The 24,667-nt window shown below is 34.9% G+C and overlaps 6 protein-coding genes and 2 long non-coding RNA genes across 11 annotated transcripts; 2 read left to right on the plus strand and 6 right to left on the minus strand.

Moving 5' to 3' along the window:
• Positions 1-783: 783 nt before the first annotated feature.
• On the minus strand, positions 784-2,471 carry AT4G29690 (Alkaline-phosphatase-like family protein). Its single transcript, NM_119114.3, has one exon. The coding sequence runs from the start codon at positions 2,361-2,363 to the stop codon at positions 990-992; it is 1,374 nt and encodes a 457-aa protein (NP_194698.1). The 5' UTR covers positions 2,364-2,471; the 3' UTR covers positions 784-989.
• Positions 2,472-2,994: 523 nt separating this feature from the next.
• AT4G08195 lies at positions 2,995-3,208 on the plus strand. The gene has a single exon (NR_142186.1). It is a non-coding gene; the product is annotated as an other RNA (long non-coding RNA).
• Positions 3,044-5,216, minus strand: AT4G29700 (Alkaline-phosphatase-like family protein). The gene has a single exon (NM_119115.3). It carries the CDS (start codon positions 5,028-5,030, stop codon positions 3,645-3,647), a length of 1,386 nt encoding a protein of 461 aa, NP_194699.1. The 5' UTR covers positions 5,031-5,216; the 3' UTR covers positions 3,044-3,644.
• Positions 5,217-5,820: 604 nt separating this feature from the next.
• On the plus strand, positions 5,821-6,184 carry AT4G08205. Its single transcript, NR_142187.1, has one exon. It is a non-coding gene; the product is annotated as an other RNA (long non-coding RNA).
• Positions 6,185-6,690: 506 nt separating this feature from the next.
• AT4G29710 (Alkaline-phosphatase-like family protein) lies at positions 6,691-7,500 on the minus strand. Its single transcript, NM_119116.2, has one exon. The coding sequence runs from the start codon at positions 7,306-7,308 to the stop codon at positions 6,907-6,909; it is 402 nt and encodes a 133-aa protein (NP_194700.1). The 5' UTR covers positions 7,309-7,500; the 3' UTR covers positions 6,691-6,906.
• A 5,616-nt stretch (positions 7,501-13,116) lies between these two features.
• On the minus strand, positions 13,117-15,182 carry PAO5 (polyamine oxidase 5). Its single transcript, NM_119117.2, has one exon. The coding sequence runs from the start codon at positions 14,961-14,963 to the stop codon at positions 13,362-13,364; it is 1,602 nt and encodes a 533-aa protein (NP_194701.1). The 5' UTR covers positions 14,964-15,182; the 3' UTR covers positions 13,117-13,361.
• A 3,650-nt stretch (positions 15,183-18,832) lies between these two features.
• Positions 18,833-22,507, minus strand: NFC5 (nucleosome/chromatin assembly factor group C5; the record flags this gene model as incomplete). Of its 3 annotated transcripts, NM_119118.3 has the most annotated exons (15): positions 22,175-22,507; positions 21,622-21,682; positions 21,453-21,512; positions 21,292-21,354; positions 21,109-21,174; positions 20,917-20,991; positions 20,720-20,795; positions 20,452-20,647; positions 20,245-20,326; positions 20,081-20,154; positions 19,881-19,992; positions 19,699-19,773; positions 19,549-19,616; positions 19,358-19,457; positions 18,833-19,262 (listed from the first exon to the last, which is right to left on the minus strand). In NM_119118.3, exons 1-15 carry the CDS (start codon positions 22,426-22,428, stop codon positions 19,161-19,163), a joined length of 1,464 nt encoding a protein of 487 aa, NP_194702.2. In that variant the 5' UTR covers positions 22,429-22,507. The 3 variants fall into 3 exon arrangements, with proteins under 3 accessions (NP_194702.2, NP_001329130.1, NP_001329131.1); NM_001341975.1 differs by having other exon boundaries at positions 18,843-19,262; positions 19,358-19,616; positions 22,175-22,497; NM_001341976.1 differs by lacking the exons at positions 18,833-19,262; positions 19,358-19,457 and having other exon boundaries at positions 19,458-19,616; positions 22,175-22,485.
• Positions 22,508-22,544: 37 nt separating this feature from the next.
• AT4G29735 (uncharacterized protein) lies at positions 22,545-24,418 on the minus strand. 2 transcript variants are annotated; one of them, NM_001160804.1, is made up of 5 exons: positions 24,181-24,284; positions 23,966-24,066; positions 23,279-23,344; positions 23,009-23,087; positions 22,545-22,915 (listed from the first exon to the last, which is right to left on the minus strand). In NM_001160804.1, the coding sequence occupies exons 1-5, from the start codon at positions 24,181-24,183 to the stop codon at positions 22,868-22,870; spliced, it is 297 nt and encodes a 98-aa protein (NP_001154276.1). In that variant the 5' UTR covers positions 24,184-24,284; the 3' UTR covers positions 22,545-22,867. The 2 variants fall into 2 exon arrangements, with proteins under 2 accessions (NP_001154276.1, NP_567832.1); NM_119119.3 differs by lacking the exon at positions 23,279-23,344 and having other exon boundaries at positions 24,181-24,418.
• Between the last annotated feature and the right edge of the window lie 249 nt (positions 24,419-24,667).

The following is a 24,667-nucleotide window of genomic DNA, read 5'->3' on the forward strand; positions in this document are numbered from 1 at the left end:
TCCTCTTCACACATTCTCTCTTATTCATTTCAATTCTTTTAGTGATGGATGGTCTGGCAGATTCATTTTGGTTCAGGTAAATGCACGTTGTGACTTATGAGAAGCTTTTGTTGTTGGTTACTATTCTTTAATTGAAAAAAACAAAAACAAAAAAGGTATAACAAAATACTGATAATTAACTTTGAAAACTGGCAGATCGAACTATAAAATATAATTTATTTAAATGAAATTGTTATATATATATATACATATATATATATATGTATGTATATATCAGTTTGTATTGTAATTTTATAAAATCTTTTGCTAACAATCTTGATTCTCGAATTCGACGTATGCCACCTCAATAATACGTGATTATCAATATTAAGTTTATTAACTATAACATCGATAACTACGAAATTAAAATGGATCATTAGATTTTAAATTCTGTGCGATATAGTCACATGCTAAAGATCTTCCTAAATACTAGCTAGTGATATAGAATCACAGTTTTCACGTTAGTATATCCAGCTAACTTTAATTTTGAAAGTTCCAACGTATCAATAGAAATATTTTCAAGAGTTCCACTAATTAAGTCAGGAAATGGCCAAATATTGAAAAAATTACATATCCATTGCTATACCATAGGATAGAGATCAATAAATATAAAAAAGAGGATAGTGTATAGAGTATATATCTCAAATAGCAACGTATTCAGAGACAATAAAGACAGCCAACTTAAAAAAATATACAAAAAATCGTAGAGCTACACATTCATTAGTTGGTGTAAACCTAAAATATATTTTTATTAATTCATAATTCAGTATGTTAATTCAAATAATTTAGGTCTATTTAAGTATCTTGCACATTATTCTTATACTAACAAAATTATTTTCATAACATATTATTTGTTGATACACCATTGATTTAGAGCTAAAAGCCTAAAACTTCAAAATGCATCCGAAAGTAAACGCCATACTGCAACAAACTTAGATTATTGTTTAGCTTCATTCTACTTGTGATGTTTCTCCAAATGGCAAGAGAAGACTACGAGTAAACAAAGAAGAACCGTTGTTCGGAGCTGGTCGGAGTCCGAGAATCTCTGCAACAGCATTATAGACCTGAACATTCTCGAACGATGGCACTTTTATTCCTCTCCTAAACCTTGGACCATATCCAACAAAGATTGATCTCATAGAAAAGAACATATTATCGTATCCATGAGTTCCAGAACATTCTTGAACGTATGTTCTGTTCTGTTTAACCATTAGACCTTCTCCCACCATTCCGATGATCGGTGGAATCCGAGAACTATCGGAATAATGCAGCCTTTGCGGTAAATTCTCCTTCAAGTAAACCTGCAAAAACTCTCCGTTGGCTACTTTCCCTGAGCTCAAAGCTTCGTTCATCTTCCTTACGAGTTCTGCATTCTTCTGTCCTGGATTCTTGACATCTTTGCCCCAGCGCGGATTCATCGCTAGCACCGGACTATAATCTTGGATCCAATCCGCGGGTATCTTGATCCAATCGGCTAAATCATCAATGTAAATCACTTTCTTGTCACAGTTAGTAACCATTCCGTGATCACCAAGCAATATCACATGAACATCACTAAAAACCTTCCTCTTCTCCAATCCCATGATGATCCTACCGATCATTTTATCGACCTTTGAGACGGCTTCCGTGACGCGAGGATCATCAGGGCCGTACTCATGGCCTTGTATGTCCGGTTCATCGAAATACAGAGCCATGAAATCAGGGATTTCTCTCTCTGGAAGATCGAAATAGTTCAAGATCGTATCGACTCTTTCTTCTAAAGGAACTGAAACATTGTAAGGAGCTTTACAAAAGCCTTTTGGGCAGTTCCAAGACCCTTTGTGGACGTCAGCGCCTGGCCAAAAGTAAGTCGCAGCCATGAGCCCTTGGTTCACTGCGGTCACCCACAACGGCTCACCTAACCACCATTTAGGGTTTAGGTTCCTGTTGAATAGTTCCCCACTTACCGGATCGGTAAATTTGTTCATGATTATGCCGTGGGAAGCCGGATAGAGTCCGGTAGCGATTGAGTAATGGTTTGGGAACGTCATGGTGGGGAAAACCGGAATTAAACCGGTCTTAGCTTCGGTACCTCTGGATATGAGCAGATCGATGTTTGGTGTCTCTGTCTTGAATTGGTAACCGAACCGGAAACCATCGCAGGAAATTAACAGAACCACCGGTTTGTTGAGCTTCTTGGGGGGTTGGGGTCTCCTGACGTAGGAAGATGGGGAGTCCGAACCATTGGCAGTGACGGCTACGGAGAGGACAATGAGAACGGTTAGAGATAACTTGTACAATATGTAACCGGAAAAACCGGACCGGCCAGGTTTACTTTTCGTCATTGAGAGAGAAAGTTTTGATGGTGATTGGTTGAGCTCTAGCAACGTTCACATTCTTTATAGAGCGGCAAAGTTCTTTTTTTTTTCTCTTTATATATATAACAAGAATCTCTCGTGTTTTATTTTTGATTAACTAACTAATTCTTCTTCTAGTGTTAAGTGGCAGGTAATGGTGGGTGATATAACTTTTTGAAGTGTTGACTGTCTTGTCGGCAAGTAATAGATTCTCTAATCTCAAATCAATAAAAGCATCGTATGGTTTTAAATGCTATTATGATAATAGTATTAACATATGAATTAAATGACTCATCTACTGAAAAGTTGTTGAGATTTCTGATTTTCCCCATGTTTTTCAGAATCCTTTCACGTCCTGATCTTTATTTTTAATTAATACATAGGGATGGCCGAATATGATCGGACTCGAGATTCGTGACTTCATCAACACAATGGAAATTGGTGAAATGATAAAGAAAACGGTGAGTAATCTATATATTTTAATTGGAATAGATTTCTAGCCAAAATCTAAAATTTAGTCTCCAAGATCTAAAAAATCAAATATACTTAAAATACTTTCCAATGATAAAAAAAAGAAAAAAATGTATTAGGAACAAAGTATATGAACCACCATTTGTTTGGTCTCTAAAACGTCTCCTTTCAAATCAAAATTACCTCAAAAGTTGAAGAGATTTATTTGGTAAAGGAATTAACTACGGAAAAAACAACCCCTCTTTCTGTTGATGCATGGGTCTGCTCTTTTCCAATCTTATCTCCCAAAATTAAACAAGTCCAAGAGTTTTCTATATCGAACAATTGACATATCGAGGGAGAGTGAGAAAGAGAGATCTTCTTACATCACTATTATTGAGTAACTTTAATGTAATAAATTAATTCATATCAAGTAGATCATGATATGTTGAATAAACGTTACTATCAATATAATATTTACTAAACTGGACTTTTATGGATTGAGAGGTACATGTGACTGACTGCAATATATATATAAGTAGAAATAATTAGTTTTGAGTATTGCATAGTGTGTGATGTGACTTACTACTAAACATCCTACAAAAATGATATTAATTGAATTATTTTAGGAACAATTTAGGTAATGATTTAGATATATACATTCGAATAAAAAAAGAAAAGATGCCGAATTGTTCTATTAACGTCGCTTCAGTCCACGAAACCTGGTTATTCAAAAACATTAAGGGTCACAAGATTGAGCACATAGATTAGTCACTCATTATCATCTTACTTATTATTCATGAGCTAAGTGATTTTACTTCATTTTACTTCCCTTGTTGCTCCAGAAGGCAAGAGAATGCTCCGAGGGAACAAAGAAGAACCATTGTTCGGAGCTGGTCGGAGTCCAAGAAGCTCTGCAACGACGTTATAGATCTGCACATTCTCGAATGATGGCACTTTTTTTCCTCTACTAAACCTAGAACCATGTCCGACAAAAATAGTCCTCATCGAGAAGAGCTCGTTGTCATAACCATGGTCTCCATAGCAAACTTGAGCATTTGTTCTGTTCTGTCTGACCATTAGACCTTCTCCGACAATTCCTATGATCGGTGGAATCCGATAACTCTCTGAAAAATGCAGTCTCTCTGGTAGCTTCTCCTTCAAGTAAACTTTCAAAAACTCTCCGTTTTTTACTTTCCCTGAGCTCAAAGCTTCGTTCATCTTCGCCACGACTTCCGCGTTCTTTTCGCTTTGATTCTCGACATCTTTCCCCCACTGAGGATTGATTGCTAGCACTGGGCTGTAAGCCTGGATCCAAGCCGCGGGTATCTTGATCCAATCCGCTAAGTCATCAATGTAAATCGCTTTCTCGTTACACTCACAGTTGGTCACCATTCCGTGATCACCAAGCAATATCACATGAACCTCATCAAAGATCTCCCTCTGCTTCAGCCCCTTTATCACCCTACCAATCATTTTATCAACCCTAGAAACAGCAGTCGTAACCCGAGGATCATCAGGACCATAGTTATGACCCGATTGGTCTGGCTCATCGAAATACAACATCAGTAAATCAGGAACTTCGTCCTCAAGGTGATCAAAATGGCTCAAGACCGAATCAACCCTTTCTTCTAAAGGAACTGAAAGATTGAAATGTGGACAATATCCTTCAGGGCAAGTCCAAGAACTTTTTAGAACTTCAGAGCCTGGCCAAAAGTAGGTCACAGCCTTGAGACCTTGGTTTACTGCGGTTACCCACAGCGGCTCACCTAACCACCATTTTGGTTGTAAGCCTTTGTTGAACACCTCTCCCGTAACCGGATCGGTAAACTTGTTCATGATTATACCGTGGTAAGCCGGGTAGAGTCCGGTTGCGATAGAGTAGTGGTTTGGGAATGTCATGGTGGGGAAAACCGGGATTAAACCGTGTTTGGCCTCAGTTCCTCCGGATATGAGAAGGTCGATGTTTGGTGTGTCCGTTTTAAATTGGTAACCAAACCGGAAACCGTCGCAAGAGATCATTAAAACCACCGGTTTGTTGAGCTTCTTGAAAGGCCAGGGACGCCTGGTTTTGGACGGCCGAGAATCCAAACCTTTGGTACCGGCGTTAACGGCCGCTGCGGCTGCGATGGTGGCTACGATGAAAATATTAAGAAGGAAGATGAGAGAAAGTTTGAAAGAAATAACATTTTTGGTTTTAGCCATTTGAAATAAGGTTTGTTATGGTTCTTGCAGCTCATGTTATTTATAGAGCGTGAGAATGTAATTTCTCCCTTTTTTAATAACAGAATTAGACTTTTATTGAAATTTTGATGCTGCATATTGCTCATGTAATGCATGGGCGATCGATGGTAGTTGGTACATAATAGCTAGTGATATATAAAATCAGAATTATTTGGGGTTTTGTCTTTAATTAAGGAGGATATTTAATTGCCTGTCTGTTTAGATTTTTTTTTTTTTTTTTGTATATATTATAGCTTGGGTGTTGAGTTGGTGTTTTGATTGATAAATCATCACTACTCACTAGTACAACAATTTTTAGATTACATCATTAATATCACATAGCAAAAATTAATCAGTTATTGAAATAATGGAAATGTTATTAGTGATCATATTATTACAATGAAGTACAAAAAATTGATTAAAAAAATTAAAGGGACGTTGACAAAAGAAAATTTAAATCGGACATATTGAGGTATTTGTCAAAAATAAAATTTGGACATGAAAGATTACATTTACTACTCTATATATTTGTGTCAAATGACAATAAAAAAAATATCCTCCAACTTTTGGAATTTTGACTACTTTTCTAAATCGTTATGGCAGTTTGTGAAAAATAATTATAGATTCCTTGAATAAGTACAATATAAGAGTTAGGTAGAAGTCACGTTCACATTATTGTCAGCTGCATGATCCAGATGCGGGAGAGCCGTTGATATCTGATCTTACGGTCTTGATTTAACTCACGTGTTTTCACGTTGAGATATATCCGATCCTTTCGTGGTGACTGGATGGCCTGTGTTTGACCCTTGTCCCTATAAATGTAAAATACGCTTATGCCAACTCTATACGGTTTAAAAGTGTTTGGGGACCAGCCAATAATAGAATGTAGCCAAATAAGATGGGGCTTTTGTAAGATTGGACACATTTTAGCCCAATAATTAGAAAAAATGAATTTTTTGAATGGACTTATGGAAATAAGCATATATTGATAGGGGATATGACGGTTTTACCCCTTGTTAGAGGTTATAGTGTTGATAACAACACCATCGTTGTCAACAATTTTTTCTGCAACTCAAATCCTCAATCCCTTCTCACTGCCGCACTTGCTTCATAAGCACCATATTTGTCAACACCATCACTTTTAAGTCCATCAAAAACACTATCTCTTTTGTTTCCAATTTTCTCCGTCACCAAAACGTCGTCTCAAATTAATCCAATCAATCAAGTTAAACGATTTGTTATGGAAGAAATATAAACCCTAAGAATACTATCTAAGAAACCCAAGGGTTCTACTCTTAAAAAAGATTCAAATCAATTAATCCCCAATTCATCACTAATTCTAAACCAAAAAATTGTTCGTTATTGTCAACGTAGTTCACCGTCATCACCATTGAGAGAAGTATTGGAAAAATGAAGAAAAATTGCAGAAGGGTGAAAGCGTAACATAAACAGAGAGAGAAGTACCTATTTTTATAAGCATATGAGAAGTTACCTAACTAGACAAAGGCACAGACTTAATTGTGCTGATCTCGTAATTGATCCCAAATAAGATTGTATTGTATTAGCCTTTGAGTTTTGATAAGATTTTAGATAATATGACCCAGTGGACTTTATTTTCTAGTTGAGTATTGAATACTGAATGGTTTTTAGTTACTACACATCCATCATACAAATATGATATTTTGTAATATTTAGGAACAATTTAGGTAATGATAAGGTATATGCGTACGCGATCGAAAATATAATGTCACATAGAATTATAGAAAACATACACTAGCTAGTCACTCACTCGCATTTATCAAGCTACTTACTATTTCTGAGTCTGAGTGCTCTCTTGAGCTATAAGAGATTTTTGGCTTCATTCTAACCCCCTTGTTGCTCTGAAAGGCAAGAGAATGCTCCGAGGGAACAAAGAAGAACCATTGTTCGGAGCTGGTCGGAGTCCAAGAATATCTGCAACGACGCTATAGATCTGCACATTCTCAAACGATGGCACTTTCTTTCCTCTCCTAAACCTAGAACCATGTCCGACAAAAATAGTCCTCATTGAGAAGAACTTGTTGTCATAACCATGGTCTCCGTAGCATTCTTGAGCATTAGTTCTATTTTGTCTGACAATTAGACCTTCTCCGACCATTCCTATGATTGGTGGAATCCGATAACTCTGGGAATAATGCAGTCTGTCCGGTAACTTCTCCTTCAAGTAAACAGTCAAAAACTCTCCGTTTTTTACTTTCCCTGAGCTCAAAGCTTCGTTCATCTTTGCCACCACTTCAGCGTTCTTTTCGCCTTGATTCTCGATGTTTGTTTTGTTTGTTTTGTTTTAAATCTATGGCAGTTTGTGAAAAATGTTACAGTAGAAACAGATTCCTTTAATAATTATAACACTACAAGAGTTGGGTAAAATTCATAGTATCATTATTGTCATCTGCATGATCCAGATGTATGAGAGCTGTTGATATCTGATCTTACGGTCTTGATTTTACTCACGTAAATTACCTTTGAGATAAAACATTTCGTGGTGGGCTCTTCAACTTCAACGACTGGCTGATCTGTCAGTTTTGTTATTTTTCAAAACGTGAAGGGAATCTATGAATAATTCCCCGTGAATAATATTTACAACTTTGCAGCGAGGAACAGTTTCCTATAATAAGTACAATGCCAAAACTAGGTAAAAGCGTACAAGACACAATATCAATTTATCATTATATTTATGATATGACTCAACCAAAACGAATAATATGATCATGACCCAGACGTGGTAGACCGTTGATATGATCTGATCTTACTGACTTGAAATTGACTCACGTGTTTGTTACATCGAGATATATCCTTTCGTGGTAAATATGGCCAGTGTTGATATAAGGGCTTATAAAGGGAAGTATAAGCCCATGCTAATTTTTTGGACAAAAAGCACATGCTAATTTATTTTTGGTTAGTTTTGAAGTTCTTCGATCCTATGGGTCTTTGAAATTACTGGGCTCTGAATGTAGCCCAAACAAAATTTTATAAGAAAACTTTCTAAATTTAATTTTGATAGAAATATTTTTTAATATATTGGTATTTTACTATTTTTGTTAATTGACTTTTTTTTTTCCTTGATTCCTTCTAAGTTCTAACTAGTAGTTTACATAACAAGATTGATGGTACGTTTATCGATTTCATGACTTGATTTTTATGATGGAAGATACTTTTCAACTCGAGTTTTTTTTATTTCCATAAATAAGGCATGATCATGTGTCATAGTCACACATATGATATCGACAAAGATAATGATTATAGTGAGAAAATTGTGATTTGTTGGTAAATGATCGTGATTTTGTTGTATGTTACAATAGTTCTAACAAATAGATTCACAAAGTCACAATCATGAATCAAAGAATAGTTTGGATTTCATGTTCATCTCATGATTAAGAGTTTAGGACCATAAATCTATATACTGGTCAAATACATAACATAAATTTGACTTCATTTGCTTCATCTTGTTTTCTTTGAATTACCATGGAATGAAAATGAAAAGGGACCATGTAACCAAATTAGAAAAGTACAGATCCAATAAGATGTTAACCAGCACCAACCTTTTGAATTTTAGCGAAGGGACAGAAAAATGCAAAGAAGCCATGTAAACTTACTCATTTGGCCATCTCTGTGCATTTCAATATTGGACACTTTGTTTTAATCATCACTTTGGTTCACTTTGAGATAACAAATCAAAAGTCTAGGTACAAAAATAAATGACCAAAGACCTATTGCTACCTAGATTCCTTCTTAGCACATTTTATTTTCCATACATCTTATTTTTATTAGACATATCTTTTTCTTAAACAACTTGGGGTGTGTATAAAAAGCTATAAGCTTCCCTATATATAGTGTGTTACTTTAATTTTGTTAGAGAGGTCTACTTTTGTATAACATAATAATCACAAAAAGCTTTATAAAGGAACAACAACCAACATAATTTTTTTTTATACCTATTAGATAATTTACTTAATTCACATATCAACCCAAGTGCACTATAGCTAATAAAAAAATCAAAACTGCAAAACGAAAAAGAACACAAAAATGATCATGTTAAGGATGTACAAAAAGATAATGAATTGTACATTCTCAAACCGTAAGAAAAATAATGGAAGCATCAGGTAAATTTTTCAACTTTTTTCTCGCAATAAGAACATTGCATTACCAAAAAATAGATAAGAACATTATTTTAACTCATACAGAGTAATTCGTATGGGCTTTGGTTTCATTTTGAGATGATTAAATCCTTTTCATAATATCAATTTTAGTGATATATAGTAAAAAGGTGATGAAAATGATAATCATGGCAGCTTTAGAAAGGATTTTGTTAGACAGTAAACAATCGACAGATAAGCAAAGAAGACACAAAAGTTACTCTGTGATGAATTTATGGGTTGTTGATTTTTTTAGAATAATTTTCCAAAACATAAATGATTTTTCAATTTTATTGATTACTAATGATTAGGAATTTGTCATGATAGATATTTGGAAAAGAAACGGAAGAGATTCTTCAGGATCTGATGTTTTCATTTGTAATTATTTGAAGATGGAGAAAAATATACATTAGGTGAAACATCTTCTTTCACTAAACTATTTTTACGTCCATCTTCTTTCACTAATTAGCTCATATAGATCTATCTTTTTTCAATTCTATTTAACTTTTCTTTTCTTCTTCCATTAACTCATGTGTTGCCACCAAATTGGTCAAAAAGCTCAGGCAAATCTTACTGTGCATGTGAAGTATTATTAAAAAAATAAAAAATTATTCTTTCCCAAATGATTGTTTTATACTAAAATAAATTTCTTATTTAATTCGGTACCATAAAATTAGTTTAACGATGAAAACTACACTTCATTTGTTGGCAGAGGTAGGTGTACTTGTACGTAGTTGTATGAAACAAAAGTTTTTAATCTTAGAAATTTCAGTATTATTGCACAGTAAGACACTCATATCATAGAAATCAACTATGTTCGAATATATCCGATCATCATGCAGTATGCATGCATGGGTAAACCACGTGACGAAGAATATATATATCGTGTTTTATGATAATATATAAGTATACTTTTATTGAGTATTAACACTATAAGACATGTAATGTCATAAATAAATAGTAGTACAGTAATTTCCTTGAAGAATATTGTTTTTAAACTGATCAGTTAGCATTAATTAAGGGAACAGCGTGATTATAAAAGTTGATATATCAGCCATAACAAGAGGCTAATATCTTGCAGACAATCCGTTCATGGCATATGATCCAAAGGGGATCATCCATAACATGAGGCATTAATTAAGTATATTTTATCACTTGAATTGTGACTTCGAGAGATATATCGTCTAAACCTTCGGTTCTCGTCCAAGCATATCTTATTTTTGAATCCGGATTATTGTAGTATGTATGGACCATAGTGTCATATAATAGCATAAAAGATTTTCTATATAGACCATTATAAATAAAAAAAAAGTTTTAGTTTACCAGCAATCAAGGCTCCATGAGTTATTTCACACACTTTTAAAAAGATTTATTTTTATATATTTTTGAATATAAAAGTATTGTCTTCTGTTGTGATTGGGTATTTTCTCATAGACCAATGAAAAAGAAGTGTGATAGACGCTTAGGGGGGCAGCATTCGATTTTCGATTTTATTTTAGCGTTTATAATCTGTTTATTCTATTATCACTAATTTGGTAAAAGACAACAAGTGGGACATTCTTGTTGTCTTTGAGAATAAAAAAGCAAATCAATTCACAATAATAGAGTGGAGTCCAATTGAGTAGCTTTCTCTTTGATTTGACCATACAAACAATAAACATATATATTGGCCCCAAAACATCAGAAAATATGTAAAAAAAAGGTGTAAATTGGATATCGTAAAAATAGGATTTAGATTTCTGAATATGCTGAGTTTCTAGTAAAACTAAACGAATATAGATTATTTTTAAACTATATATATTTGTTAATATTTATATATATATTGAAAAGTAGAAAAATGTAAACTATACTAAAAATACTAATATTTATATTTTTCAATGACACAATAAATACTGTGAAAATAAATAAATTTACAAATAATGATATTTACCTTGTTAGTGTTGAGACCATAATTTAAGTCATTCCACTATGTTTTCAATCATGACAATAATATTACAAGTTCTCATATTCCGATATTAATCTAAATGATTCAAATGAAATTGCAAAATTATTTATATAAAGTTTAGGGATTAAATTCATATGTCAATAGTTATTTTAGTTCTTCAACCATAAAAATGTATCAAACAAAGATCCATATATAAATCCAAAGTTTGCATTTATACTATAACATAGGTAATATGTGCACCTATACTATAAATGAAAGTTTGCATTTCATTATTTACTTTATTTCGTTTGATTAAAAAAAAGAGATGAAAATATCATTTTGCCGTATTCTATCAAAAACAATGTAGCTACCCAAAAGATGTTAAAAACATCTTCTTTATGAGTTTTCGGGACACAACTTAATATTTTTTTTTTTTTTTGGCAGTTTTTAAGATATTATAAAAATATGTGATATTATAAATCAACACAACATGTCCCCTATTAAATAAAAGTCAGATATATATACTATTCTATACAAATTAAATCCCACTTGAGTAGATGATATTTGCTATAACATATGTTTTTTTTGTCTTCTTTTTCTAAATTGGATACTCTTTTTACTAAATTGGACACAACATGTCACAACCAAGATCCAGATATGTTATGCGAGTGTTTACGGAACAACTTGCAGATATGCTTAGTGTTTTTCCAATGGAACTCGGATTTAATAGCTTTTTGAATGAAATAAATTATATGAATTCCATGAAATGCAATTTTTTTTTTTTTAGGATTTGGGTAGACGATATTTACAACTACAACATACTTGTAATTATTATGATGATATAATAAAATCAGATTATAAGATGCATGGAATAATTGAAATTAAAGATATACGGATAGAAAGCAAATTGGTGAAATAAAACCCTACCACGACCACTTGTTTATTACACATTGTACATAACTGTTGAATCAAATCAATTGATTTGGGAACCATTGTGAAGATGATCATGACCATTCATCTATCTCTATATTTTATTAGATTTTATTTTCAATATATGTTGATACTCTTTCGTAGGACCATGATGCATACTGCTGCATATATGATAATACTGTATATTTGAGCATAAAGACAGTTAATAATCCTAGTGTAAAATAGAAGACCAGACCAGAAACACCACTTTCTCAATGGTATCATATGTTACACATTTTATCACTCAAATCTGTTTATGAATCTTATGATAGACTCAATTATTTCAACAGATTTATGGTGGTAGTACAATGGCTATTGATGATTCGACATATGTAAATAGGTTATAGTGAGAGTCTTGTGGTTTTAACTTGTGCATTGTAAACGTTTTAAGTGGCAAATTTTATAGATGTCGGAGATTAAGATGTGTTTCGATCTTGGATTCATAAATTTACATAAGAAGAAAAACATGAAGTTATATATAAGATTTGATACATAAAAAGGCAAAGTATAAATGCTAATATATGGCTTTGCAAGCTGGAAACTAGGCGGGTTCGGCGGATCCTGTCCATGAAAGCTCACCACACAAAATTAAAATTTAGGAATCCCTTAGGGTTGTTTGTATATATATAGGTAGGGAGCATCCTAAGCTTTTTCTTTTGTTCCTTTCCTCTTCCAATTTCCAACTATTTTCTTATAAGAAAATCTGCTTTTGTTTTATAGTCTAGAATATCATTTTGACTTTAATTTTCTTTCTTTTTTAATGAAAATTTTCGATTCTAGTCATATTCATCCAATTCATTCTTTTGGTTTTTGTAAAGTTGAAAGGATTTAATTAGTAAACTTCATCTATATTTCTTATAAAGATTTTCCACATTTATTTTGATAATGTGACACATTAAATTATTAAAGAAATAAAGAGAAAAAAATAGTACTAGGGACTAAAAGTGACTAGTGAGGGAACAAACAAAGATGTAAATTCCATTATACATCTTTATATCTTGCTTTCTTTATAACTTTCCTTTTTGATTATTTAATATCCTTTGTCCCCTGAAACTCATCGACGAAGAAATTCAGAACACTTGCTTTTTTAGATTGGAAAGTGGTTGTGAATTTGTAGTTAAGAAAAAGTAAAAAACAGTAAAAAAAAAATTGAAGTTAAACAATTAAAAAATCTTACAAAACTAATTATGCTTCTCTAAACACATTACCCCAAAAAAAAAAAACAGAACATATTTTAAAAATTAACACTCAAAAATTACATTTGTAATGCTTGAGAAGCCTATTGGCTTCCCTTAAACCACTATAGTAGGCACCATGAGTTGTGGAGTAATGGGTTCTATGTGTTGCTTCCCCTGCAAACATGACTTGAAGCTCATGAACCTTGGCTTGATCATGACCATTGACCTGACCAACCTTCTTATTAATCTTTGGCAATGGCTCAGCCATTGCGTCTAGGTCATCCCCGCTTGATCCAACCGCTACATACGAATAGGAGCCTCTGAACAGAGGATCACTTCCCCATTTGCTCTTCAAGACCTTTGTAATCTTCATGGCTTCATCATCATCATTCAATGAGCCATTGGTCAAGGGCTTTGCGGTATCATTCTTAACTTCCTTGCCTGTCAAGCAAGAGATAGTGGTCATGACAGCGTCTTTGATCTCCTCATCGGTAAGTTTCTCAAGCTCGAGAGCTTCTTTGCCTGCAAACCAAGAAAGCAAGACCTTTGAATTGCTATGGATTGGGGTAATGGTCGCGGTTCTTCTCATCCACCATGGAATTTTCACGAACCTAAACTCGGAATCCTCCCGGTCAAACACAAGCTGCAAAGAGGGGAACTTTCTTTGAGACATCTCGACGAACAGCTTGTTGACAACTCCATAGCCTAGTCTTCTAATAGCGTCTGATTTGAAATCAGGCAAAGGAGGACTAAACAATTCAGCATCAGTCTCAATCCCTGCTTTAAGCACACCTAAAGAGACAGTAACAATAACATGATCTGCAAAAACAACAGACCCATCTGAGAAATGCAGCTTCACTTCATTACTCTGCCACTCGATCTTCGTGACCTTTCGATTCAATTGGATAACACCTTGAGGAAGCACAGATGCCAAATGATGAATAACACTAAGATAGCCTTTAGCTATAGTGATTTCTTCTCCTGGAAACATCTGATACTCACTCTCCGCCGCGAAATCAAGCGTCGAGAGTTCATCAGCAGATGTGTAAGTCCTCTGTGTGTTACTAAACATCGTAAAAATGGCTTCTTCAAGTGACTTCCTACTCCATTTCCCATACCCTTTAACTCCTTCTTCTCCTCCATTGCTGATTGAATCCCAATAAGCATCAAACCCAGATTTCAAAAACGACCCAACACTAGTACTACTTCCCTTAGAGCAAACCCTAGTGGCAGTTTCGTAAATATGAGCCAAACGACTCAAATCGGCGTCGGATTGAGAGATCTCTTTCCCCTGAGCTAATTCCATGAGAGCAGTGAACAAACCAGAGATGGATTCAACAATGGAAGGCTCAATCTCGAACCCACCTTCAGCAAAGGTCTTAGCTTTATCAATGGTGGAATCCATACACTCCCATGGCTCATCAGAGACTAAAGAACCAGTCTCTTTAGCGATTCTATAAACAGGGCTTCCACCGATTCCGTGGATCCACGTGGCACCCATCTCAATCTTCTCTGATGAGAACTCAGAGGTATTGATCCTACCGCCGATTCTAGAACCGCCTTCGACGACTGAGAGCTCGAAGGTGTTGTTGGAGCTTGTGTAGAGCTTGTTCGCCGCCGTGAGACCAGCCATTCCAGCTCCGATTATAACAATTCTTGCTTTCTTCGCCATAGTTAAAGGAATCTCCTTGTCGGTGTTGTGTTATATGCTTCGATGAAAAAAGGAGAGATTTTTATCTGTGTGTTTTGGGGATTAGGGGAAGGGGACGGAGGAAGGTGAATGAATGGAGAGAGATTGCTTTGGCTCAACATTTATAAGGGAGAGTCTGTGTGTGTGTGTGTGTGAGCCTTAAGCGTGTGGAGAGATTTTAGTTACAATCATCGGTTAAGTTTAGGTTTTTGATCTATTAATTTTTAGTTAATCATGAATTAGTGATTGACAGTGTCATAATTAATTATTATAATACTTCAAAGTTAGGTTAATTATCTCTACAAAGTACTGTGTTTTCAACATCCTCTAAATGCTGTTTAAAGAAATCAATCAAATTATTAGCATCAGTATCACACAACACACATGTCCAAAAATGTGTACATGTCAATTAGATTTCGAGTCACCTCAAGCCAAACCTATCCTCTCACTGACTAATTGATTTATTGTAAGAGAAAAAAAAATGTATATATATATATATATATATATTTGTTTTAATTTCACTTGTATTTGAATAAAAATGACACACTTGTATAAGTGAGCACAAAACAAATAACAGAAAAACTTTTGGATCGTTAGAGGCGGTTGAACTGCCTCAAACGCTTTTTTAGTGAAAAAGCAATGTGATGAAAAGATGTGCATGTTGTGCAACATGCTCCAAACGTACCAACAACGTGTCGCTATTTATACCTTATGTGTTTACATTATTACAATTTGAATGGTTATGATCTATGATAATAAATAATAGTAATAGTATCATGCTTATAAGACACTAAAACTAATTGCAAGAATCTGGATAACCAATAACAATGGTAGTTGACAGGAGTTGGATATCCCTTGGTTAAAGGTAAATTGGATCCTTTGTTATTTTACCTTTGGATTATTAAAAAAAAAAAAGGAACGTAAATTGGATCCTTTGTAATTTTATTTCCTTATGTAAGTATGAAAGTGATCGAACTAATACTCTGAAAATTCAATGTACGTATTACGTATAACTTGACATAACACATCCATTTCATCTTATGGGCAAAGTATATAAAAAATTATGTTAACGAATTAATTAGACAAATGAAAGTGAGTAAAACTAATAGAAAGAAATTATAAATTTTGGAGAGCTAGAGAGAGTCCGAGAGAGGGAGATCACATGTAAGAAAGAAGATGACAGAAGAAGGCCCACAAGATGCAAATTATGAGTCAGTGGTACTGATCCCTTTGATTGGATACCTATTTTCATCAATCTAACCATGATTGTGTCATCACTCTAACTTCCATATATCTTTTATAATTATATTGCTCATTTTTAATTTACATATATCGGTATATGCATGCAAAACCGAATTACTCAGATTCTAAGAAATATATATCAGTAAAACCTATCATTTATATAGACTTACATGTAATAAATATAATCCATATATGATTTAAACATGTAATAAACATATATTGTGGAACCAAAAAGATACATTGATATGTATAATCAACGTTGAAGGACAACGATGAAGATATTATAAACTCGTTCATATATATGATATTTTTTTGTTAAAGTTTAAAATATATTCGTCGAAGAAGTATTGTTCGCATGATTTGTTTTTGGGTCAAAACACTATTGTTTGAAAGTTGTAGCTTTTAAGATATTCAATCTACGTGATAATATATTTTATTTAAGACAAAACATATTTATATAGTGGATAATATAAAGACGCTAAATATGTTTCCTTTTGCTTTTTTACCCTTAGCATTTGTAGGCAATCATCATAACACACCAATACGCTATGATCAATTAATTCCTTAAGCTAGCGAAAATGTTCATGAAGAAATGATTTTCCTTTTTCATCGATCAAAGTACGCAACTTTTTCTTTTGATGAAGATATTATCGTAGATTATCTTACTTTAGTTAAAATTAAATTATATCAAACTTTTGCACTATACACAGAAATGGATCTTCATCAAAGGTAGTGCAGATCCGTAAGCTATCATATCGTTAACTTATAAAATTCAGAAAATGACCCATTATTAGAAAATATATATTTTGGATCAAGACTTAATTGATATCTATGGTTACTCATAAAAATATTGAAATAATCCATATATGCATTCCTTCTACGTAAAATCCACAATAACATTTTTTTTCTCTGTGACACAACATTTATTAACTCTTTTTTTTTTTAGGCAAAAAACATTTATTAACTCAAAATGTGAAAAAACAAGAATAAAAGCAAAGCATAAAGACAAAATCTGTGCGAAGGCTTTTGTCGGTTGCGATGAGTTTGCACATCCCGAAGAAGCTCTGGCTCTCGGCGAAGAGAATCAACTTTGAGTTCGTAAACAAATACATCTAAATTTTATTATTATTTTCTCAAGCTGTGTGTGTTATCTCTATGTACTTTGATGTACACAAAATCATAATATAGTATAAAATAGGATATAATATTAACATGAGTTGCTTCTTCCGATATATTCGATAAATTGGAACAACAACACTAAATAATATACAAGAGCAACCTCCACCATTATTTTTGGACATAACTATATCAAGTTCAAATAGAAGAAAAACGATTTTCACAGTATGTGTAATATACCACAGTTGATCAATCTTATTTTTTTTGTAAGATAGAGAATCTACATGCCAAAAGATTATAGAGATATAAATACGAAACGGAGAGGTTTGACGTTGCAACTATATATATGCATATACATAGTCTGTGTAGATAGGTAGAAGGAAAGTCAAAATCTCGAGCTCCAAAAATCTAGCTACTATGGTATTTCCCGTGACCCTAAGGACTTTTCCTTGATCTTCGAAGCTTGAAAATGACACACTCGCAGGTTATTACGTGTTTCATACTCATATAGTTAATATGCAAACTATAGATGCGTTGTATCCATTTATAGATCATAACAAGAGTAGTACTGCTTAAAAGCTTTGCACTCTAGACAAACTTTAGGCTTAAAATTGGTTCACCACACACACATCGTTCTCAAGTAACAATAGTACTAATTTGGTGAGCCAAAATGCTATAATGAAATGAGGTAAATGATCCATCTGGATTACTTTGTAAGGAACACCAATGATCGGCTTGAATGGTGTAGCATCACTACAACAATTTCGATAGGGGGCAATAGAGAGGCAGACCAGAAAAGGGGTTTAATGGCTAGGATTTTTAAAAGGACTAAATCTTGAACAATGAAGATATAGTACTCCTTGAGCCACAAATTTGTCTCCCCACTTCCAAACAAATAGTTTGGCATATTCACATACACATACAATGATACAAAACTCAAAACGTGTGTTTATGTATATATGTGTGTGTTTGTATGCGTCGACAAAGAAGGTTTTGTTTGGTTATAGCTGCAATGAATCAATGATGAGAATCCAACAAAACCTAGAGAAGCCCCTATGAGATGGTCTTATATCTATAAATGAGTAGTGTACTTAATGTCAGATAAATCAAAACCCCATGAAAGGCTTAGTACCTAGATGTTTTTAACTAGAGAGAGAGAGAGAGAGAGAGAGAGAGAGAGAGAGAGAGAGAGAGAGAGAGAGAGAATCTACTAGAAGATATTATGCAATAAATTTCCTCAAATGTTGCTACCTAACTCCCTCACCCCACAATCCCAAGAGTATTAAGTTCAATTGTCTGCAAGTTTGTATAGATGTCAGGTCTTAAGATTGCACAAATCCTTTGTAGATCTAATGAGTTGATCCGGTTCAACCCGGTTTACGCAGAACCAATCTTGCTTGAAATGAAACCGAATAGAGGTGAAGAGCGACGATTTTCTATCTGCTTTTGTTGTTGGAAGTAGAACTGAACGGTTCAGGGACACATGAGTCAAATGTCAAGCACTTGAGATTTGGATTTCACTGATTCAATCTGTTGTTTTAGTTTGGTCTTGCTTAACCAAGTTTGGATTCACAAAAAAAAAAGTTGAAAATACAAGCAAGTTAGGTGCCTAGGATTAACCTGAAGAAACAGGATCAAGTACCATACAAGATTCCGGAAGTCCTAAATCTACCAATATGTTGAATTACTGGCCTACATAAACCAAGTAATATTCCGCAAAAATAACACCTAAATCGCATAAGTAAACTGATTTTCCTCGCAAAAACTGACACTAAACCCCAGCAACTTACTAATACTAATAGACATGATGGGATTGCTTCCTCAAGACTTGGAGGTACATGTGAAAACATGTGACTTGAATTTCTCTAGCTCTGTCAGGACTTCATCTTCCGGTCTGTAAATCAAGTCACTCATCCGCCATATCTGCATTAATTTACAAATCAAAAGTTTTCATTTTTACCGAGAAAGTTAATCATAGGTAGGTTCCAGAGTAAATGTAGCAAGACATTTAAAAGTACCTGCAATGTACCACCTCCACCGATACTCTCACAATTATCAGAAACACTGACAATAGTCCAAGGGTTCAATAGGCTCCAGTGGAAGTCGACCACTTTGTCCCTAAGAAGATATACACGAGGAAATTATAGATTCCACTGAAGAGAGTAAAAGGGAAAGGCAAGCAAGTGAATTAGAATTAAGTCTTGAGAACCTGTGACCAGCATGCTGGAAGAAAAGCCCATCAGGAGTTTTGGTTGCACGCTCAGACTTCTTGCCAACCTGGTGCACACATATATGTTAATATGGTGAGCTTGAAAGTAAGAGAATAGTTTTAAATGTGAATGTGAGAAATTGTACTAACCCTATCACAATCCCATATGTTCAAGAGACCATCTTCTGCAGAACTCCCAAAAACAGATGATTTATCAGGAGACCACTGAATTGATAACGAAGCAATGTCATTGGGGATAGGTTTACAGGACAAATAATATGAAAAGAAAAAAACAAAAAAAAAAAACAGAGGTGGTGGCATGTTGTTGAAACCTGAACACAAAGAACAGCAGCTCTGTGGCCTTCAAATTTGTAAACAGGTGAACCAACTCCATTTGAGGTAAGGTTTCGGCGGTCAAACACACGGACAGTGTTATCTGCTGACCTGGAAAAGTGATGTAGAAGCGTAGAGTGAGAGGACGAGTAGCATCTCTGTACTTTTGGACAAGTATTTAAGTTTGTGAAATCAGTACCCAGTCAGGATCAGATTATTGTCATGAGGATTCCAATCGACACAGTGAAGATCAGCATCATGTGCCTTCTCAACCTGCCAGCGCACAAGAAGAAACAGACGGAATCTGAAACAAGACCAAAAAGTTAAACCTCAAATGTCGATCTGGCTAAAAAAAAGAGGTACCTTCATGGCAGGACTAGTGCCAGTTCTTGCGTCCCATAGCATAAGGCAAGAATCGTCACCAACACTGCAGAATTCTTGTGCACTGTAGGACAAAACAAAAAATTACCAATTTTTTTATACCAAAAGCATCAGAAAATTCTGAGTAGGTCTGCATTTGGGTGTAAACTTAAGAGCTTATTAAAAAAGGAGACTGTCCCAAGAAGTTACCTAGATGGACAGAATGCCACGTCTTCAACAGTATCTTTGTGGCCATTATATATGCCTCGAGGGCCAACAGAAGGACCACCAGTTTTATCACTACCTTCACCAGTCTGCTTGAAGCTGGATCCAGGGGATTTGGAATCCGAACCAGCCATTGTGATATGGTCTTGGATATTCCACAAAATAACGGACTTGTCCTTGCCTGCACGGAAGAATCTTTGATGAGAAACTTGCAAACCACAAGATATGACACAAAAATAGAACTGATACAAACCTCCAGAGAGAACAAAAGGTTCGGTTGGGCACATTGCAAGAGCAAATTCAGCATCATCCTGGTGCCCAATTAGTAACTGAAAATAAAAGTTGTTCAAATGATGCAAAAAGAGTAGCTCTTTCGATTGTTAATATGATGCACAAGCAGGTTGTTTAACTCAGTGAGACAACATAACGAAAATTCTCACAAGAGCATACCAAATCTGGACGAGAATCTGGAGCTCCAAGCACAGCATACCGGTCTGGTTGAGTCTCAGTGTTCCAAATGAGAATCTGAAAACCAATATATCATACTTGCATGACTGAAACTGGAACTATTCAAAAACAAGGATACTGAATAACGAAAGCCTTTTTTTTGTCACGCTGATGACCCGAGAAAGCAGAACTTACATCAGGACTGTCGGTGTGAGTAGCTACAATCTTGCTATTTTGAGGGAGTTCCCTAATTCTGTTGACCTGCGATGAATGAAGGGTACACAAAACAAAATCTTTTTCAGCACTCAAGTCCTAAACGAAATGCAGATTCAGTAAATCCATCTAAGAAAAAACAATGAGAATACAGGAATATCACACCTCTCCAGGGTGGATGATGGTCTTGTACTTCTTCACAAATGGAGAGTGTGCCTTTTCATTAAGCTGAAAGCATATAAAGAAACGGTATTTCAATAATTTCATCTCAGCAGAGAGTAACACAAGGACAAAAGCACAAGCTTTGGTAGAGAAAAACTAATTACCTGCCTATTAACAGTTTCGCAATTGGCTATGACCAAAGTATTAGGCACACTGCCATTCGTCTAATGACAGAACCAAGAAAAAACGGTAAACATAAGGAGCAGTAAACAAACTTTGGATATTTTTCATCAAGAAAAAATGTACAAACCACAAGAACAAGAGCAAACTCACTTGTTCCGAGAGATAGAGACGTTGAGTCTTAGAACCTGCTTGCTCAAGCTGTGGCCCCCATCTGCTCAAATCAAACAACAGGATTACAACGAAATCGTACCTCTTTACACAAAAGCTAAACACTTCACTAAATCGTAGCACAGCTAAACATCTGAAACCAAAAAGTAACAAAACAGAACACCTAAACCGAGTTGGTCAAGTGTTATCAACGACATCATTTTCCTACCAAAACAAGTTCCAGAGGTTCAAAAATGGAAACATCAGATAGCTAATGAGCTAAAAGCCTAAAAGAGAAAGAAACACAGAAAAGCATGGAGACTGAGCTAAATTAAAAACCCGAACTAGAACATGTCCTAATCTCACAAATTCCAGAAACCAGCTAAGAAAAACTCTCAATCTATGAGTATTTCACTAGCTGAAACGGAAATGTAACTCAATCGCCTGACCAAAAGCACAAAGCTAGAATTTTTATTTCCCAAAAAAGAACCAACTTTCTCCAAAACCAAAGATCGAAAACCCTAGAAACAGAAAACCTATAAAAAAAAACACAGACCTGCAAGAGAGAGAGGGCCAGACGAGGGTATGATTAACAAACGAATCATAGAGAATGGGAAGAAGAGTCTTCCACTGAGAGTAAGTGTCGTCAACGGTGGCCTTTTGACTCTGCTGTAGCAAAAATGGTAACTGAGACTCGTTGTTGCTCTTAGGTTTCCGTCTTCTCTTATCCGTCAAAATGGCTGTCACCGGAGTCCTAGGTGCTCTTCTCGGCCTGGTGGCTTGAACAGTCGCTGCTGCTTCGCTTTCCATTTCCTTCTTTTCTCTCGTTTTCTCTCTACTCTCCTTTGTTTTTTTTATAATATTATTATTTATGCCACGTGGAGTAAACTTCGTCCCGGCAAATACCCAATAGGCAAATACTTAAATTAGCGAATTAAAATGATTTCTTCACACTAAAGAGTATAATCAGTATCTTCCCATTACAAAATTTGAGTAAAGCTTTCTTCTAAATCTTGGTAGAAAGTTACTAACTGATCAACTTAACAACGCAAACGCTGTTCTAAAGGCGGTGAAAATTGAAACCAAAACTCGGTTTAGCGTTCAAAAGAAGAAGATAATTTAATTGTAACTTGGTGTTTAAAGGCTACTTCTCAAGTCTTAACATTCATAACTCTGATTTTACTTGAACAAAGATAAATCTGTTTTTTTTGTCTTTGAACTAGTTGGGAATAGTATTGAGGAAGAAGGATCAGACATAAACACCACTAGCAAGTAGCAAAAACAACGATCCAAAACCCTGCAAATAACACAGAAACAGATTTTAACCAAACATTAGATTTAAAGAAAACTCTTAAACTTAAGTCAAGAGGGTGAAGAAGAAAATCCATACCAAGAAGACAGATGCAACTGCTGAAGTAGCGAGCTCCTTTCCGACGCTTCGGTTTTTCCTGGATGATGTAGCTTCATAGCTGCAACACAAATGTTATGACAGGGTAAGTTTTGATCACTCCTTGTTGGGCTGAATGAATCTAAACCAGCACAATGAATACCAAAAGAGTCCAATATGACCTTATTACAAAGAAGCTAAAATGAATGGTTCAAGTCTATCTTAAAGTTTTGACTCGAGGCTAACCCACATGCTCTCGTAGCCCAGACGCACATTACTTTAACAAACCGAATCATATCTCCTAAAACTTGCCACCCTTTGAAAGGTAAATGCTCCACGCTTAAATGAAAATCATACAAATCTAACTTTCTTGTATCTTAACTAAATCGATAATCAGTCATTTTGTCATATTCAGTGAAACTATTAGAGTACTGATTCCATTTCCATAGACTATCACCTTATCATTGATAAATTTTGAGTCTTTATATCATGATAGTATATAGAGCTCACACATTTCCAAAAGGTTACTAGATGAGTCCCATGACTTTCTTACTTTTTACCCAGAAACTTTAGTAATAAGAAAGGCACATATTTCAACAGATTAATCTAGCAAAGAGATCATGAAAGTGATGAACATGTAGCTTCAGGAGCTTTAGAAGACCTATCTCTAGAGAATAGCAATTGAGAAAGCATTGTGACCAAACCATATATATAAGCAGTAACAATGTTGGTCAAGCTTCATACACAGTGAACAAACAAGAGGAGAGCCTCACACGATTCATAGTTCAGAACCTAGTCATGACTATCACACACTAATCAAGCTTTATGAAAATCAAGATAAATCATAGGTAGATCGAATCTATCAGGAACTGTTTCACTAATCTGACATCAAGTAATATAAATTGAGAACAAGAAGGGGCAATTTCGAAGATCTAGAGATCAGATCAATTATTAGCTTACATGAAGAAGATAGCGGTAATGACGAGACCAATCGCAAGAGTGAACACCGATAAAGTCGGATACAGCGCCACCGGAATCGGACTCGCAATCGGTTTCGCCGCCTTCTCACCGGGAACGAGCACAAACACACCAAACAAAATCAGAAATCGTAAAAGCAACAAATAGAGAGATCAAATTAGCTGTGACTGAAAGCACTTGGACGGATCTAGATTTACCATTGTTGCTAAGCTCTTCTTCTTCTTCTTCGATCTGAGGAACAATGAAAAAGCTATTTGACTGATCTCGCTCGCTTGATCGCTTCACTAAACAAACACGAGTCGCTTCCGGTTTGTACTTAACCGGCTTGTTATAACACAACCACGGTTATTTTATGGGCCAGTTTTTCTGTTTAAAGGTTCGATTTAATAGGCCCAAATATACTTATTAAGGCCTTTGATATAAAATGTGTTCATATCTTTATCTTCTTTTAACGTTGTATAACTTTATTCAAAGTGCAATGTGATCCTTTACCATTTTCGAAAATTGAAATCCACTTCAATGTAGACATCTCCAACTCCTTGTCAATCAATTTCCGGATTGAAGATTGGGTACTCTCTCTAGATTTAGTTCCCACCTGAAAATATGGGACCGGATGTAATAGTAACAGATTTTTGTATTGGTCAACAATGACTTATAGATTTCGTTTTTTTCATGGAAAGGACT

The sequence above is a fragment of the Arabidopsis thaliana genome, chromosome 4 (assembly GCF_000001735.4).
Source record: "Arabidopsis thaliana chromosome 4, partial sequence".
In the NCBI taxonomy this organism is placed as follows: domain Eukaryota; kingdom Viridiplantae; phylum Streptophyta; class Magnoliopsida; order Brassicales; family Brassicaceae; genus Arabidopsis; species Arabidopsis thaliana.